The following is a 19466-nucleotide window of genomic DNA, read 5'->3' on the forward strand; positions in this document are numbered from 1 at the left end:
CCTAAATGTACACTAAAAGGCATGTGATTCAGCAGATTTTGCTGATTAACAGAAAGAGTCATACTTTTTGCAACTTATCAAAATCGAGGCTATTTTAATTCCCCATAAACTGGGTGACATTGCTCTTTACTTTTCCATGGACCCTTGCTTTTGCAAAAAGTAAACCTCATGTTTTTATTAATTACTAGTAGGTCTGGCTTCAGCTGAAGTTGGGCTAGATTTCAGAAGGATGCTATAACGAGAATAACATTCCCTACATGTAGGAAGATAGACTTTAGCTGGATGTCAGGAAAAGCTTCCTAACAGTGTTTCAGCAATGAAGCAAATTACAAAGAAAGATTATGAGCATTTTTTTTTTGCTGGATGTTTTCAAGCAGAGGCAAAAGAGCTGCTTTTTACAAATCAGACCAGTGTTTCTCAACCATGGCAACATTAAAACTTATCCTGTTAGTTGGAGAATTCTGGCCTCACTGCCAGAATTAGTGAGAAACACTAAACCAGATGATTAGACTTGAGGCCCTAAAGATCCCTTTCCCATTCTATCTCTGTGTCACACATTTATTCCGTCTATCTTGTCCTTGCGTAGCTGACAATTTACAATACACAATAGTAAAAACAGCATTCAGGATTGCGCGCACTGTAGAATCTACAGTATAGTTAATTGTCGCATAGCCATCATTCCCCCTTCCATCTCCTACCCCATAGTGTCATTGAGGGTATTTGTTTCCCATTATGTTTAAACTTGGAAAGATTCTGGTTAAATTTATACGGCATTAAGGTTTGAACAAGCCAACTTCAAACCATTATTTCTTTAATTACAATTAAAGCCAAACCGAATTTCCCTTTCCTCGAGTTCAGCTGTAGTAGAGATCTCAAGTTACGGTATTTTAAATCTAGGGGTCCTTGATGCTTTCTGATTTTAGTTGTTTTCTTGCAATTTCATTACCCAAATTAGATAGCATTACCAGTGCTGTTTTAAAAACAAAAGCTGTTTTTTGATCTTCTCATAGCGCTGCCAAAGGAGAGGGGGGAGAAAAAGTAGAAAGCTCCTCTATATAATACTAAAATGCAGGCAGCTAATATCTTGGGACAACTTATGGCTTACCTTTGTTTTTGGAAGGGTGAATGGGAATAGTGATTATAAGCATACCTTCAGTGCTCTCTGGGTTAGTTCCCCCTGGGTCATTTGGATTTGGAGGCCCAGCTGGTGGCTCATAGCCTACCACCAAATCAATTGTTGCCTAAATTAAAAGAAAAAAGAACTTACAAACGCTTCACTGAATGTACACAACAGGGTTCTATGGACCTGCAGGCCACTTCTTCTATAACAGATTCTCTAAATTTTTACAAGCTATTTTGTACTTACAGTATAAGTCCTTGATTTACAACCATTCATTTGGTGACCATTCAAGGTTAGAACGGCACTGAAGAAAGTGATTTACCACTGGATCTTGTTACGGCGGTCACAGCATCCCCGTGGTCACATGATCAGAATTTGTGTGCTTAGCAAGTGGCATGTATTTACAATGGTTGCAATGCAAGCGGGGTCCTGTGATCACCATTTGTGCCAATGTCAAACGAGAACAGTCAATGAGGAAAGCCAGATTCACTTAACAACTGTGACAAAAAAAAGGTCCTACAATCAAACATGCCTTACTCAACTTCTTTGCTTAGCCACAGAAATTCTGTTTCCAATTGTGGTCATAAGTTGAGGACTACCTGTATGAGCAAATTTGGGCTCACCAATTCTTTGTCTCTTTAACATTAATATTAGGGATTTAGTACTTAAATGCATTGCAATGTGGGCTGTGTTTCAGAAGAATGCTGTAGTGGCTGAAGCAGTATATTAGAATAACTAAAAAACCAATGTATAGATCTTTTGCTTTTTAACGTGTATATTTTGGCTTTAACATAAATACATTCATTAATAATCATCTTGCCAATTCTGATCTTTCCCTCTCAGCCATTGCAGCTGTGCATGTACTTCTGAAAAGTTCCCCCTGGTTTTGAAACATTTCGTCTAGCTAAATAATAAAAATAAAGAGGGCACTTACTCCGGTTTCTAGTCCCTTTTCATTTAACAGGGAAATGAGCTTGTACGGAAGAGATCTACTTTGCGTGCCTACTAGTTCCTTGAGCGCTACTGATGCCGTGCCAATTAGCCTGGAAGAAAAGAGGGAAATCTGTTATCAAGAGGACACTTATGGTGTTATAAGAAAAACAAGCTTTCCTTTGAGCAGCTGCCAGTTTAGGCCTGAGATTTAGAAAATCACTACTGATCGCAAATATTAGTCAGATCTGCCACATTATACAAAGCTGTCATTGTTATGTATCCAAGTCATCTGCATAGCAACAGCCACCAGGGGGCATTGGCCTGGACGGTTTTGGTGGGAAACCTAGTTTTGGCGGGAAACCTAGGGCCCACCCCCTTGGACTGCAAGGCGATCAAACCGGTCAGTCCTAGAGGAGATCAACCCTGACTGCTCTTTAGAAGGCCAGATCCTGAAGCTAAAACTCAAATACTTTGGCCACCTAATGAGAAGGAAGGACTCACTGGAGAAGAGCCTAATGCTGGGAAAGATCGAGGGCAAGAGAAGAAGGGGACGACAGAGAATGAGGTGGCTGGATGGAGTCACTGAAGCAGTAGACGTGAGCTTAAATGGACTCCAGAAGATGGTAGAGGACAGGAAGGCCTGGAGGAACGTTGTCCATAGGGTCGCGATGGGTCAGACACGACTTCACAGCTAACAACAACAAAAGTAAGGTCATATCCTGCCATCATATCAAAAAGAGATTTGTTCTTCATTTTCTTTGGAGAACAGGGAGAGCAATTTCTTTGGCAACATGTACTATTATTCAAAATAATTATGGTGATTGGCTCTGTAATTTTCTGCAGATCAGCAACTGATATAATAGTTAACAAAAAATGTTATATGAAATAATAACAAGGACCTTACAGTGTGTGCTTTGTTTTTTTGTTTGGGTATTATTTGCCTAATCCATGATTTATATTTATAATAGGGATGTGAACCCAGCCAACTGTGGCTTTGTCAATCCTTGGTTAATCAAACTATGGTTTCCATTCACCATATATAGAAAATGACTTGGGTAGCGTCAACTTACAATAACTATCACCTGTTTATACCTCTGCCCACATTTTCCCTTCTGTTTCTCTGAGTCAAATTATAGATTTAGTTCCCAAACTGCGTAAAATTATAATATGGTTTATATAGTTTATGTGTGGATATGAATTGCCATTATGATTTGTTATCCAATAATGTTAACTGCAATGTCTACGTTTCTCATTCGGGGCAGGGACGTATCTACTGCTAACAGAAGTGCATGCTAATATATATATATTATATATTAAACTGTCAAATGATACTTCTGAAGGAAGTATCACAGAATGTAATGGTATTTCCTTTTTTCATTTCTTTCACTTTTAAAGCAAAATGATTGCAGAAAGGATGACTTCAAACCATTTCAAGTAAACCAGTATTAATTATAAAAGAAAAAAAGTTTTCATTCTCCAAAATATTTATTTGAGGCATAGAATGCAAGAAATATCCAACTAAAGATGTTTTAGACTGTCCATTTGTTTTGGCACTGTAGCCAGGGTAGCGCATCATGCTAAGCTTTGGTTTCTTTATTGTCTTAGCCTTGATAATTTTAAGATTGGTGTACTTTAATTCCCAGAGTTCCCCAGCCAGCAAGCTGGACAATAGTTGAACCTCATCCATCTTAGTTACTGAGGTTAAGAAACATTGATTTACTAAAATACACTGCAGTAGATTGGATTTGCAGTAGTGCATACATTAAGCCAAAATTAAGCAAACCATATTATGAGCTTTCTGTAATGCGTAATCCCAGCTAGTATGCATAATTGCTATGGTAATGGGAACAAAGCCAATACAAGTTTTTTCAGACCACAGATTTACAGATTTACACTGCCTTGTCTCTCTTGCAGCATACCAGGAAAGAAAGTCTTTAATAAGAAGTATTTATGTGTAAAAAATCAATTTCTCTTCTCCTTCTAAGTGACATCCTTTAATTTCTGCAGAATTCCCATTTCGGAAGCTAACTGAGTCTCCTACCAGTCTGTTTGTGGTATAACTTTCCATGCTTTCCATTATGTCACATCCTGGTTTTCTTCTACTGCGATGGTGAGGTGTGTCCAAAATCTTGTTATTTCAGCAGGGAGAAGGTGACACTTGGCATGAAGTATTCAGTGGCATGAAGTATAGTGTTTAAAAACAAATCTTGTAGCGTTCCAAAATAGTTTGCAATCCATGTAAATAAGGCCACAAGAGACTTAACTGGTGCTCTAGAAATGGCCAGTTGGCGTTGGGCAGAATTCTGCAGAAAACCACTATTCCAATAGAAGAGACTGTGTATAGCTCAGGGTTGAAAAGTGGAATTTCTAGTAATCTCTGAGCTTGCAGAAGTTTCATTATCCAACTAGATAACTTCATCACTGCAAGGGTCTGGAATCCATCCTCATCTCCATAATCAGAGTAAAAGACTGTTGTGCAAACTTTCTTGCAGCAGTGACAATTACTTTAATTTTAATTATCCATACTCTGTACCCTGCCTAGCATTTCAGAATACAGAATAACAGAGCTGGAAGGGACCTTGGGGGGCTTCTAGTCCATGTTTTAGACTATCCAAGCAGGAAACCCTATAACAAATGGACAATTGGCTGTCCAATTTCTTCTTAAAAACCTCCAGTGTTGGAGCACCCAAAACTTCTGAAGGTAAATCTTGTAATTACTATGGAGTCAATATAAGAATAAAAATGCATGTGATGAGAGCTGCATAACAGTTGGTTAGGACGCTGAGCTTGTCGATCGGAAGGTCGGCGGTTTGGTGGGTCGAATCCCGAGTGCCGCGTAACAGAGTGAGCGCCTGTTACTCGTCCCAGCTTCTGCCAACCTAGCAGTTTTAAAGCACGTAAAAATGCAAGTAGAAAAATAGGGACCACTATGGTGGGAAGGTAACAGTGTTCCGTGCGCCTTTGGCGTCTAGTCATGCCGGCCACATGACCACGGAGATGTCCTCGGACAAGCGCTGGCTCTTCGGCTTTGAAACGGAGATGAGCACCAGCCCCTAGGGTCGGAAACGACTAGCACGCATGTGCGGGGGAAACTTTACCTTTACTTTACTTTATGTTCTAAGGTCTTTTTAAAAAATGAAAAATTGGGCATGTCTGGTTTGATTTATTTCCTGTAGCATGACAATGTACAGTATTCTAAAATATACAGTAGCAGCACATAATTTTCCAGAGTTATATTTTTAAAATATTTTAAATATTTTTTAAAAAAAGCTTGAATAAGTTTAGAGCCATCAAAAAAAAAGTTAGCATATAACAGAAAACAGATGTCTTTACTTTTCTATTTTCCTTACAAGGGAAAATCCAGCTATGCAATTTGTCACGTGGACTAGAGGTTCTGCTCATACTGTGGTTACTTTATACCATCAACCTAGAATTGTTAACACTATTTTTTTTCCAAATTACCTAAACCTTAGTAATAACAACTGTCCATTCCGTCGGGTTTGATCTTAATGTAGGATAAGACTTCTACAAGTTAAAGCAAGTTAGCTTGCAAAAATCTTATCCCCCGGAAAACAAAAAAAAAGAGGCTGCATTTTTCTCAGCTTTATATGACAACACAGACATGCCAGAACAATGAATCGTTTGCTGGCAATGCAAGGCTGCAAAAAAGCAGTTACCAAACTTGAGAGCAAACTCAAACATTAAGAAAAACTGGAGAAACAGAAATGAAAATCCATTTTTTCTTTCCGTGAAAGGAGTATCTTCTAGTTTAATCAACATTTGGCTCCCAACAAATAAAAATTCAGTGCCCTAGTATGTCCTATGTTGCACTGTTTGCATTCAGGAGACAAAATTCAACGAAAAGTTGTCCTGTGCAATGTTTTCTATGCAAAGCCTATCAAAAGTCTTTTACGTACAGTGGCCAGAAGTAAAACAAGCCCCAAATTTTTTTATTTTATTTTTTTTTTATTAATATTTCTATACCGCCCTTCTCCCTGAGGACTCAGGGCGGTGTACAGGGCAAGAATAAAACACAGAAATATACAAAAATTAAAAGATAATTAAATGCATGCCCGATTAAAATACAATTAATACATAGTAAAAACCCCAATAAAAATGATAAAAAAACCCCACCAATCCCCCTCATGCCAGGCCGGCTTGCTCGAACAAGTATGTTTTCAGATCGCGGCGAAAGGAGCGCAGATCGGGCGCCGTCCGGAGCTCAACCGGTAACTGGTTCCATAGCTCCGGGGCGCCCACAGAGAAGGATCTCCCCCTGGGGGCCACGAGACGGCATTCTCTGACCGGTGGCACCCTGAGGAGGCCCTCTCTGTGGGAACGCACAGGGCGCAGGGAGCTTGATGCCGGCAGCAGATGTTCCCTGAGGTACTCCGGCCCCATGCCATGGAGGGCTTTGAACACCATTACTAGCACCTTGAATCTCACCCGGAAGACAACTGGCAACCAATGCAGCTCACGGAGCAGAGGTGTCACATGGGAGTATCGGGAGACTCCCAACACAACTCTCGCGGCTGCATTCTGTACCAGCTGGAGCCTCCGGGTGGTCCTCAAGGGAAGCCCCATGTAGAGAGCGTTGCAGTAGTCTAGACGAGAGGTCACGAGCGCGTGAGTGACCATGCATAAATCATCCCGGCTTAGATAGGGCCGCAACTGGCGCACCAGGCGAACCTGGGCGAAAGCCCCCCTAGTCACGGCCACCATGTGATCTTCCAAGGTAAGCCGCGAATCTAGGAGGACTCCCAAGTTGCGAGCCCTATCTACGGGGGGTAATAATTCACCCCCCCCATAGAAAGAGATGGAATATCCGAATGGACCCGGGATGAAGATATGCAAAGCCACTCGGTCTTGTCGGGGTTGAGTTGAAGTCTGTTCCTCCCCATCCAGACCCGAACCGCCTCCAGGCAACGGGACATCACGGTGAGGGCATCACTGGGGTGGTTTGGGGTAGAAAGAAAAAGCTGGGTATCATCAGCATACTGATGATACCCAACTCCAAAGCCACGAATGATCTCACCCAGCGGTTTCATATAGATGTTGAACAGGAGAGGCGAGAGGACCGACCCCTGAGGAACTCCACAAACGAGAGACCTCGCGGTCGACCTCTGCCCTCCTGTCAACACCGACTGCGAGCGTCCCTGGAGATAGGAGGAGAACCACTGTAATACCGTGCCTCCCACTCCCAATCCCCTGAGACGCCGCAGCAGGATACCATGGTCGATGGTATCGAAAGCCGCTGAGAGGTCTAATAGGACTAGAACAGAGGAATGACCCCTGTCCCGAGCCCTCCAGAGATCATTCACCAGCGCGACCAATGCCGTCTCCGTGCTGTGCCCGGGCCTGAAACCCGATTGGTACGGGTCTAGATAATCCGCTTCATCCAGGACCAAAGGGAGCTGATGCGCCACCACACTCTCAACAACCTTCGCAAGAAAGCGAAGGTTGGAGACCGGACGAAAGTTGTTCAATACATCTGGGTCCAAGGCAGGCTTCTTGAGGAGGGGCCTCACCACCGCCTCTTTCAAGACGGCAGGGAAGCTACCCTCACTCAAAGAAGCTGATATAACTGCCTGGAACCAGCTGCGTGTCCTCTCCCGGGCTGCATAAACCAGCCAGGAAGGGCACGGGTCCAATAAACATGTGGTGGAGCTCAGTCTCCCCATAATCCTGTCCACTTCCTCCGGAGTCACAGAATCAAACTCCTCCCAAATGATATCGACAAGACCACCCACGTCCTGATCGCCAGACTCTGCCCAGTCGGAGTCCAAACCAGTCCAAATCCGAGTGATTTTGTCCGACAGATAATTGTTAAACTCCTCGGCACGACCCTGCAAGGGTTCCTCCCTCACCTCCTGATTAAGGAGGGAGCGAGTCACCCTAAACAGAGCGGCCGGGCGATTATCTGCGGACACGATAAGGGTAGCGAAGTGATTGGACCTCGCCACCCTTATCGCAGCAAGATAAGACCTAATATGGGTTCTTAGTCGCAATCGGTCGGATTCGGATTGGCTGGACCTCCAACCGCTCTCTAGGCCCCGTCTCCGGCGCTTCATCTCCCGGAGCTCCGCGGAGAACCATGGAGCTCAACGGGATCTGCATCGGGTCAGGGGCCGCAAGGGTACAACTCGGTCAAGAGCCTCAGTGGCTGCCCTTTCCCAAGCTTCCACTAAGGCATCTGCCGAGCTGTGAGTGGGGGAGGCAGGTGGGGACCCCAGCGCTGCCTGGAATCTCGCGGAATCCATTAAGCGTCTGGGGCGGTACCATCTAACTGGTTCCACACACCCACGGCGGGGGGTGGCAAAACGGAAGACCAGCCGCAGGAGATGATGATCGGTCCATGACAGGGGCATAATAATTGGAGAGCCCCCACCAAGATCATCTAACCACCGACCAGATAAGAAAACTAGGTCAAGGGTGTGGCCTCCCTCATGAGTCGGTCCTGAAATTACTTGCGTCAGGTCCATGGCCGTCATGGAAGCCATGAACTCCCGAGCCAACTCAGATGATCCTCCCAGAGATGGTAGATTGAAGTCCCCCAAAACTATAAGTTTCGGGAACTCAACCACCAACCCAGAGAGGACATCGAGAAGCTCAGGCAGGGCTGCTGCTGCGTGACTAGGCGAAAGGTACACCAGCAGCAAGCCCAACTGCGCACCAGGGCCGCATCTCAAGAAGAGAGACTCACACCCGACTATCTGCGGAACGGTGGCCTCCCGCGGAGCTAAGGTCTCCCTCATAACAACAGCCACTCCCCCACCCCTACCCTGAGCCCGAGGCCGGTGTAGCACCCGGAAACCTGGTGGGCAGAGATCAGCCAGAGGAATACCGCCCTCTGGGCCCAACCAAGTCTCCGTGATGCAAGCCAGGTCTGCCTGCTCACCCTCGACCAAGTCACGGACGAGAGGAGCTTTATTAACGACAGACCTGGCATTCAGGTACACCAGCCGGAGCTCAGGAGGCTGCACATTCTCACTCCCGGGACCTCGGGGTAGAACAAGAGGGTCGGAACGCCTCAACGCTTGCAAGTAGCGGAGAGGCCTTCCCTGAGATCGATACGGCCCTCTGTTCCGACACCTGCTGCCATTCCCTAATGTCGTGGGAATAGGCATTCCCACGACTTGCCCTGGAGCCCCGGGGGCGACCGACCCCCGCTCCTCCCCTCCGCGATCAATCCCGGCCCTGGCCTGAACAGTGGTTGCTGGACTGCCCCCCATATCCGAACAACCAAAAGAAATTCCCACCCCCCTCCCTAACCTCCTAAAAAATTTAACCAAAAAACTAACCAGGGGCCTCCTATTTGGCTTATATCGGAGGTCCCTACCCATGCCCAGCCATCTCTCAGGGTTCCAACACTCGGGCCCTTCATCAAGAGGAGATGTAAACAATAAGGTGGGTCGCTCCCAGGATGGGGGGGCCCCCCTGAGAGCGTATAAGGTCGTGCTAGAATAAGTCAGACGCATGATCTTAACAAGTCCGACAAAAAAACAGCAAGGCAGACCAGATCAACATGGGAGGATCTCAAAATAAATAAATCGAAGGCAAATGACCAGAGAGCCAGCCCAGCTCCACTGCCACTAGAGCTGGGAAATCCCGGGACAGATCGAATCCCGCCCTCTCACGGCGGTCAAAGCCAGGGGGCAACCTGGTACATACAAACCGGGGGAGCAATACCCCCCAGAGCTCTCACCTCTGGGAGGCAGCAGATGTAAAAAACTTAACCACTCTCCCACAGTGGTTACAACCCGGGCCTTCTATTATAGGGGAGGGGAGAGAAGGGGAGGGAGTTAGAGCAAAGAATCTATGAAATACATCAGGATTAATAAGCCGGCATGGTCACAAAATGGTAGGAGAGATTCTGGTTATATAAGTCACTTCCATGTTGCAAAAAAGACTGGATGATAGTCAGTCAAGAAGGGAAACCACAACATGGTCCAATGATTTTCTGGCGGTGCAGAGATTAAATTTTGCCTCACAAATGTCCGAGGCAACAGCGTCCGCGTTTCACCACCAGGCCAGGTCACCATATCAGAGAGGCCCACTCCCTTCACCGTCAGCCATCTCAGAAACCAGCTAAACGACGTCTCCACCACTCCAGCATTTTCACCCCCCCGCCGCTCCAAGCCGCGATTCATAGTCATTCCAGCAACACGTGGCTCCCCAAGCAGCAGGAAGGCATTTCGGAGCATCACCGAGCTATAAACAATTAATCCGGGCGTCACAGATCTCAGGAACACCACCAGGCTCCGTAGAAGGGATCTCAGGACCTCCATTACACAAACGGTCAGCCAGTCGGAGCCACGCTGAGCGGAGCTTCAGCAAAAAATCAAGATCTTTCCAGGCGCCTCAGCAGCCTCCACAGTCTCCATCGGGGCTCCGCCCAGCTCCTCCGCCTCGAACAGCCTCCATCGGAGTTCGCCGGGTCCCTGCGGCACCGACAAACAGCTGATCGGCGCCATACAACACGGGGCTCTGCTCAGCTCCTCCGCGGCCACCAAGCCGTCCAGGAACTCCTGAAACTCCTCCGGGCTCCTCCAGGCTCCCCCGGGCTCCTCCGGGCCCAGCCGACAGCCCCCAGAAGGTCCCCAGAGAGTCCTCGGAGTCCTCGGAGCCCTCGGTGAGTCCAGGCTCCCAGAGCCAGGCAAACCATGTCGGCGTTCTCAAGGCAGGCACCAAAGGCGTTCTCAAGGCAGTTCTCAAGGCAGGCACCAAAGCTCAGCTCCCTCGTCCTCATCCTCAAAATGATAATCAAAAGGAATTTCAGCAGGTATATCCTGCTTATCATCTGGGCACCACACATAAAAGTCATTTAAACAAGAAAGGGACTTGTTTAGGGTAACTTTTTCAGTAAATTATGTCTAGAGATAACAAGTATGACAGGGACTTTGACAGAGTGGGAAAGGAGAACTTTTCTTTTGTACTTTTTTTCACTAAAAAGAACTTTATTCTGACTGTAACTACCGTAAACGTGCTGCTACTTAAGATATTTAGTTGCGTAGTTCCTACAATTATCAGACACTGGAGTGGCTGCTAAAAGAAAATACTGGAAGTAGTAGATCAGCAAAGATTTGAGAGAAGACTTATAAACATCCATGCTATGTAATTTATAAACTCAAGGTACAAATTCAGCCCCAGTACTAGTCTTGTATATTCTTAATCGACAGGTGATTTAATAAGAGTTTCCAGCTGGAGCTGTTATTGTGCAAATCGTCTTCCTTCATTCTCTAAACCAGACATGTCAAACACAAGGTCCGGGGGCCGGATCCAGCCCGCGAAGTGGTTTCATGTCGCCCGTGAAGCCATCCTGGAAACAGTGAGGGAACGGCCCCCACTGCCTCGGCCCTGGCCCAGAGACCCTCCTTCTGCCAGAGACCCTCAGATCTGTCCCACTCCTGCTCAGGCCCCCATAGGCACCCTTTATGCCAACGATGTAGAGCTGGCCACGCCCACCCAGTAGGCCATACGCACTCTAGCCACGCCCACCCAGTAGGCCACGCCCACCCTGGCCATACCCACCCGGCCCCCTGAGGGCAACCGCAATGCTGATGCGGCCCTCAATGAAATTGAGTTTGACACCCCTGCTCTAAACCTTTGGCAGAGATGAGAAGGAGGGGAAAATGCATTAGAATTCTCCACTTATATCTCTCTTCTCCGTTTATTAAAGACAGAAGCAATGCACAAAGAGCCAAACCACAGTCACTGTGAATAAGCTTTTTTTTAATCCCAATTGTTGAACTTCAGTAGAGCCTGGCCTGATAAGATTGTGTGTGGTGAGGAGAGAAAAAACAGGAAATACTTCTGAGAGAAGTATTTTGCTGCTTCTTCCCACTGCACTAAAGCAGATACAGGAATAATAAGAATCAATAAATAAGATTGAGAAGTACTTTTCCATACCTAATTATTGGGAAGGAGCAGCACAAAATGTATACTGTATTCTTGCCCTGCTTATGGGTTTTCTGGAAGTACCTGATTCACCACTATTGGAAGATGACAGATTTGATGAATAGTTCTATGGGCCTAGTACAGGGGTAGGCAACCTCGGCTCTTTTATGACTCATGGACTTCAAATCCCAGAATTCCTGAGTCAGCTGACTCAGGAATTCTGGGAGTTGAAGTCCATGAGTCATAAAAGAGCCGAGGTTGCCTACCCCTGGCCTAGTAGGATATTTAGTTCTGCTTTCAACCTACATATCAGGTACATAACCACAAGAAATGTATTTCCAGTCATCCAGTGTTGCTGGCTATAAATTTGCTCCCTACTATCAAATACAATACCAATTCAGTTATTGTACATACCAGTTATTTACTCATTACCTGAATGAATCTGGGTCTGTTCTTCTACACAGCAGGGCAGTTATGTTAACTGCTCTTAACTCTCAAGCAATCTGGCACACAAACACTTCGAGAGCAGTGGGAAACGCTGGTGGTAACTGATAGATTTTATGCCAGCTTTTACTCTGCTCGTTACAACAGTTTAACATACTGGTGAAAAAGTTTATTCCCATATTTTGAAAATATTCACTTGTTCCTAGAATTACAGGAACAGCCAGCATGTGTCTTTCCCACCTGTGATCAGTTGGCAACCCTGTTATAACTATTGTTCTGTTCTCAAGAGGATTTGTTTATTCATTTATTATTTGAACTGGGCATGAAAGCCAACTCCCCGGCCATAAAGAACAGAGCCAATATTTATAGTGATCAGCGCTGGACTATTATGCAGAATGCAAATAAAAACACAGCTGATACCAGAAAATACATCACAAGCCTGTTCAGACACACCGTTTGAGACGAAAACCGGAACCACCTGAAATCGTAGTTTGGAATGCTAGACTAAGCCTGTTTGGGAGTTCAAATAAGAAGATATCTTTCTTGTGATCTAAGGAACATTCCTCCATACTTTACTCAGTGAAAGTCAGCATATGCCTCCAGGCTTCCATTACATTACATGGTACATTCTGAGTACAACTTCCAAAATGTATTTTTGTAGCTTCTGATTTTAAATTGTCATAAGAAATTGGAGCTACCAGATCTAGCCTGCAACACTCAGGACAACCAGCAGATCACAGCAAACAGTTACAGAAAAACTACAACTTGTTTTGCGGCCCAGATAAGGTAGCATTAGATAAATTGTACCAGAACTAAAGGTAATAATGTGTGCAATGTGTTTTATACAGTATCAGTGGCCCCCAACCTTTTGGGCACCAGGGACTGGTTCTGTGGAGAGTTTTTCTGCGAACCGGAGGGGGCGTGGTTTCGTGTGTTGCCTGCGCCCTCGGATGGGGCTTTGCTTGTTTGCGCATCCTGGTTTCTGGCATGCCACGGCCTGGTGCAGGTCCATGGACCAGGGGTTGGGGACCCTTGTTTTATATCACTTAGGCTTAACTCTGAAACTGATGCTATTAGGTCTTGTTTGGTTTGTCTGAAACTACAGCTGGTCTGCACACCTTTTGGATGTTCTATTTACTTCCTGATGGTAATTCTTGCTTCATCTTTGCTCCTAGCTCCTGGGGTGAAGTCAGCTATTACATCTTGCTGCTGGAGCTTGTTTCTTTAAGTATGCATTGTTCAGAATTTATCTCCTCATAATTAATCCTCCCTCTCCAATTCAGCTCCTCCAGCATCATACAACCATGATAACACCTACTTGGGAAACGTCTTACTGGAAAGTTATCAACACCAACATGAATTCATTTCAGCTTCAGGTCTGAGATTATTTTTTAAATGGAAGATTATCAGGAAACCTTTGGAAGATTGAAATTGGACTCCTGTGAGATCCACAGGTTGGTTTGGTTTATGAAGTTGCAGATTGTGTTCACATCTCTGTGCGCTCCAATACACCTTTCCCTAGAATCAGATCTGAAGCACTCCGCAGCACTATAGTTAAATGCTTTAATTTACTTTTATCTTGTGATTGACTTCCCCTTGTTTCTGCCCAAGAAGGGTTTATCTTTATTAGCAAACCACCAGATTAACACATACAAATATACCTAATGAAAAATAGGGGGGAGGGAGGAAACACCCAGCTTTTTTAAAAAAAAATATGGAAATGGGTAGTGGAATTTTTGTTACTGTAAAACAGGTGGAAGTCAAAGGACAGGATAACATTTGTGTACTCTGCCACTGCTTTGTTGGATAGGCTGAGGAAACGGGTGACTTATGGACTGGAAGTGCATTTGGAAGTTGGCAGAAGTGAATCTGATCATTGGTCAATATCAAATTCTGTTGTGAAAGACTGGAGGGTGGTGATGGAAATGCTGTTAGATTGGAACTTTATTTAAGGAAGTAAGAGGAACGTCCGCTTTTTTCTTCTCCCCTTCCATTAGACTAGCACAAATGCATCTTCAAAAAGACCTTCTTGAACAATGTGGAATGAAGCTTTAGGGATGAGAGGAGCAGACAAAAATAATCTTAACCGGAAGTGTCCAAACCATTAATTCATTTCATTCTACCCCTTAGGCTAAAATTATCACCTTTGAAATCTTTATATAACCTCCTCCACCCTGCTGTCCTTACTATAGATGTTCTGAGCAGACATACGTAGGATACTACTGTCTCTAGTAGCAAAATATTTAAATATTGTAAACATATTCAATTATTGATCTTCACCTCTGATCTTAGATGTTACATTTTACTAACTATATGGGAACTCTCTTTCCCATTCAGGAAAAAAAAGTATTTTATAATTTAGTTCTACAACAAAAAAGTTAAATAAAACATGCTTATAACATGCCATACAGGAAGTCACCATAAGAAAAATGGAAAAGTGCTTGCAGGAAATGGTTCCTTAAATAAACATTGAACTGTTAACTTTGAATCAATCCTTGGGATTGTAAATTTTTTACATATGAATCACAATATAAACTTTGCAAGATGTTGAGTTAGACTTCTACATTCTTGGAGTTCTAAGACAGAATTCAACCAGCTGGAGGAACCTCAGTTCTGTCTGTTTGTGATCCTTAGGTTGCTTGGATCCCACTGACGTTTCCACACAAGGCATGCCTTTCTCTATTTTAAGTAAAAATCTGACAACTCTTAATGTACTGTAAATCAGTTATAAACAATCTCATTAAACTATTCTCTTTACTTATTTACCGGTAACCAAAACCGGTAGAATTTAAAAGCAGCATTCCAAAAATCAGATCAATCATTTGGTCCCTGCAACATGAAAAATACTTCATAATATTTCTGCAGTGCTGACACAAATATTACTAAAGACATTTTTAGAGCATAGCAGTTCCTCATCTTTTGGTTCTTTTTGGCAATACTCTTCTAAGTCAAATATATAGGAGCCTTGGTGGTGCGGTGGTCACAATGCAATATTGCAGGCTAACTCTACCCACAATCTGGAGTTCGATCCTGACAGGCTCAAGATTGACTCAGCCTTCCAAATAGATAGCTAATGTTATCTGTCTCATCTCTTATATAAGAAATATTGATGACAGTAACTAGGATCAAAATTTCCACTGTTAAGTGAGGAGGTCATAAAGTGTAATATCACCTGACCACATTGCTTATCAACAGCAAATGTCCTCATTGCACAGTAATTATGTGAGGATCATAGATTATTAGGCGAGAACCTCAATTAACTGCAACTTGCAACTTCCTGCCAGCTTGCAACAAGCAAGCCAGCAGGGAAAGCCAGCAGCATGCCACAAGTCCCGGGAGGCTCGCAAGCAGGCCAGCAAGTGAGTGAGTTCTATGGAGTGCGGTTGGATGGTGTGGGATGCTGTGTTGCTGTGCAAGTACTGGTGGGCAGACAGTCCGGAAGGCAGGAAGGCACACAGGTGGCTGCTGCAGACCAATGTGCATGTGCCTGGGGTGGGTACTCCGGAGGATGGGATGGCACACAGGAAGTTGGTGGGAGTGGCAGTAACTTAGAGGAGTGACCTAATCCTAACCCTAACCCTTCCCTGCTGACTTTTGCATTGATTTTGCTGATGGGAAAGTGGCAGAGAAGGTTGCAAATGGTGATCACAAGACCATAGGTCTTCTATAGAGAGCGTCCTCTCGCACTGTATTGTAGTTTGGTATGCTGGCCTGACAGCTGCTGATAGGAAGATTTTATTTATTTATTTTAATTCCATTTATATCCCGCCCTTCTCCGAAGACTCAGGGCGGCTTACAAGCTTAGCAGTAGCCTTCATTCTATGTATATGCCTGCTTATTAGGGCTTTCGCCCCCCCCCAAGCGGCATTATTACAAAGTCAGCTTAATTGCCCCCAACAATCTGGGTCCTCGTTTTACCTACCTCGGAAGGATGGAAGGCTGAGTCAACCTTGAGCCTGGTGGGATGCGAACCTGCACTAATTGCAGGCAGCTGGTGTTACTTAAGGAGGCATTAGCCCACTGCTCCACCAAGATATTGCAGAGGGTGGTGAGCACAGCACAAAACATTGTGGGCTGTCCCCTGACACCACTGGATGACATCGCCAGGGCTCGTTGCCTTGGAAGAGTGAGGAAAATTCTCAGGGACGACTCACACCCTGGTCAGTACCTCTTTATTCTCCTACTATGGAGTAGGAGATATAGAAGTATAGCCAGCCATACCAACAGGCTGAAGAACAGCTTCTATCTTTGGGCTGTCAGGCTCCTGAAAGGGAAATAACTCTATGTATGATTGACTTGCAAGGCCGGTGTGTTGTGCAATAAGCTTACATGGTGTAACAAGATGGTGGGTTTGTTGTCACTGTGAGTTGTGGTGGGGAGGGCATGAAGAGAGGCTAGGCCAATCTCACTGTATACATGTTATACTTTGATAATAAAGGTTCATTCATGCAACCATTATAACTACAAAGCCAATTGCCAAGCGCCCAGACAGTGGCGTAGCGTGGGTTGTCAGCACCCGGGGCAAGGCAACCGGAAGCGGAAATAGAGGGGCGGGCGGGCGGTGACGTCACGGCACTGCTGAAAAGACGCGCCCCGCAGCGGCGTAGACTTTCCAAGAAGAGTCGCGCGCATGCGGGATGCTTCCGGGTCCCTCTCGAGGGTGGCTGGGCGGGGCTCCGACCTGCAAGAGCCGCTGCATTCAAGCTCGCACGTGAGCCCCGCTAAATAAAGCCACGCATGCGCACGAAGCTAGGCCGGCCGGCCAGCGGGTCCGTCTTCGCTCGGCCAAACCTGCCGGGGCGCTTGCGGTTGGCCTGAGCCTGGGCGGAGAGTTGGCCGCTTCTATTTATTTTATTCAGTTTATGTGGCCACCCATCTCACCTGCCGGACTCATTTCGCTTTGCAAGAAAGAGCAGCTCGAGAGCGGAGCCAAGCCAACTCTGTGCAGCCCTTGGGGCTCCCTGAGCAGCTCAGTGCGAGCGCGCCCCCCCCAGATGTTGTGCCCGGTGCGGCCGGCCCCCCCTGCGCCCCCCACGCTACGCCACTGCGCCCAGATTACAATCACAGGATTGTGGGAGGGAGTGATGGATGGAACTTTGAGCATTGGCCATAAGTACAGCTCATTCAGAGCCATTGTAACTGAATGGTCTCTGAACACTGTTAACTAAGGAATACCTTTGCTTTACTCATAAAGGAAAAAAAGCATATAATAGCATAACTGATTTTTCAAACCTTTACGACATAAATAAACAGCATTACAAAAGTAATACGTTTAGTTTAAAATAATGAAATGTTTGTTGAGAAATAAATGCACTAATAATAACCTACTTGTTCTGCCCTATAGTCTCAAAATCTTTCACAATTATCTGCAGGGATGATGAAATATCCAGTGGTAATCCTTTCAAATCAAATTCAAGAATCTGTGTGAAAACAATTAAAGCAGTTATTAAAACCGACCAAACCCAGAACTAAACATATACAAGTAAGAAATCAAAATGTTTCAAGAATAAATATTTTAGATATTTTCTTAAAATTCAGTATCACATGAGGATGAATTTTTAACATTTGTTGGGCTAAGATACAAACATCATCTATCAATTTACAGCTACATGTCTTTTAATAACATTAACAAATGTTAATGTTATTAGCCAGAAGAGCAGACCAGCAGCATTTTCAGCTTCTCAGACACCAAAAGTACTTTAACAAGAACTGGTTAAATCTTTTAAAACTAAAAAAAAAACACCTACTATTAGTTTCTATAAATATTTATTATCAAGAAATGAGTTTGATATTGAGAGAGCAAGAGATGAGTGGAATAAAGAATTAGAGTTTCCTATTTTCTAGACAATGGGAAAGTGTCTTCATTTCTACACCTAGTCCAGGTCTTTTCAACCTTTTCACTCATTGCACCACTTTTAGGATAGGGCAACATCCGAGTACCACCAGTCACCTAGCAAGGTGTCAAAAACTTGATGACCAAAAAAAGAAAAAGGAAAAAAGTGATGAAGTACAGGTAGTCCTTGACTTACAACAGTTAGCTTAGTGACTGTTTGAAGTTACAATGGCACTGGAAAAAGTGGCCCCCCAAGCCACAGCTGAGCAAGACACCTGCCTGCCTGCCCAGCGGCATGCTGTTCCTCCTGTCCGAGGTTTTCATTGTTGTGAGCATTTCTGTTGAGGATTGGCAGCGGGGGTGGGGTGGGGTGGGTGTTTGGTTTTTATTCCCCCCGTCTGCTGGGTGGTTGCAGCAGGTTTTGGTCACTTCACATGACCCTGGGACACTGTGACCATCATAAATATGAATCACTTGTCAAGCATCTGAATGTAAATCACAAGACCCTGAAGATGCTGCAACATTCCAGCTGATCGGTGCTTCTTCTGGGCTCAGCAGAAGCACTGGGATCAGCACCGAGCTCCAGCTGGAGACTGGCACTGATCCTGGTGCTTCCGCTGAGTCTTGATAGCCCCAAAGAAGCGCTGATCCTGGCGCTTTCGCTAAGCCCTGACAGCCCTGCAGCTTCAGCTCAGGCTTGTGCGGTGCTACCACATTCCCCTCTCCCACTACCACTTTTCTAGGATGGTCGTGTACCACCTGCCAGGTGCCAATGTACCACAGGTGGTACCCGTACCACTGGTTGAAAAGCCCTGACCTAGTCAATTGGCCTAACCTATAATTTATACAACTAAAATTAATATTTAGAATTTATTGGACTCCATTATGTTTGTATAGAAAAGATTATCTTGAGGACAATATTTTGTTGATGTGATGCTTCTTTAAAACACCTGTTTTTACAACATCCTCAATATAATTTAAACCCCTCCCCCCAAATTTTGTTGCTAAGCAAGGCAATTGTTAAGTGTGTTGTGCCCAATTTTACAACCTTTTTTGCCATGGCCATTAATCAAATCATTGCAGTTGTTAAGTGAATAAAACGGTCTTTAAGCGAATCTGGCTTCCCCCACTGACTGCTTGCCGGAAGCCAGGTGGGAAGATTACAAACAGAGCATAAATGCATGCCAGTTGCCAAGCACCTGAATTTCGATCGTGTCACCACGGGGATGCTGCAATGGT

At 44.9% G+C, this 19466-nt stretch overlaps 1 protein-coding gene across 5 annotated transcripts in view; it reads right to left on the reverse strand.

Annotated features, from left to right (window-relative positions):
* MYOF (myoferlin) overlaps window positions 1-19466 on the reverse strand; it is a 113177-nt gene that overhangs the window by 78642 nt on the left and 15069 nt on the right. For 4 of the 5 annotated variants that reach the window (XR_014492698.1, XM_083364119.1, XM_083364120.1 and 1 more), the window contains exons 3-5: window positions 17723-17814; window positions 2055-2163; window positions 1151-1241 (exon numbers count right to left, since the gene is read on the reverse strand). Coding sequence is in view for 4 of the 5 variants with exons in the window: in XM_083364119.1 (XP_083220245.1) it covers window positions 1151-1241; window positions 2055-2163; window positions 17723-17814 (292 nt within the window). In the remaining variant the exon portion in view is untranslated. Of the gene's footprint in view, window positions 1-1150; window positions 1242-1366; window positions 1487-2054; window positions 2164-17722; window positions 17815-19466 lie in introns of those variants that run through there. The other variant, XM_083364121.1, reaches the window with a different exon arrangement.

This window comes from Vipera ursinii (assembly GCF_947247035.1).
Source record: "Vipera ursinii genome assembly, chromosome: 5".
NCBI lineage: Eukaryota > Metazoa > Chordata > Lepidosauria > Squamata > Viperidae > Vipera > Vipera ursinii.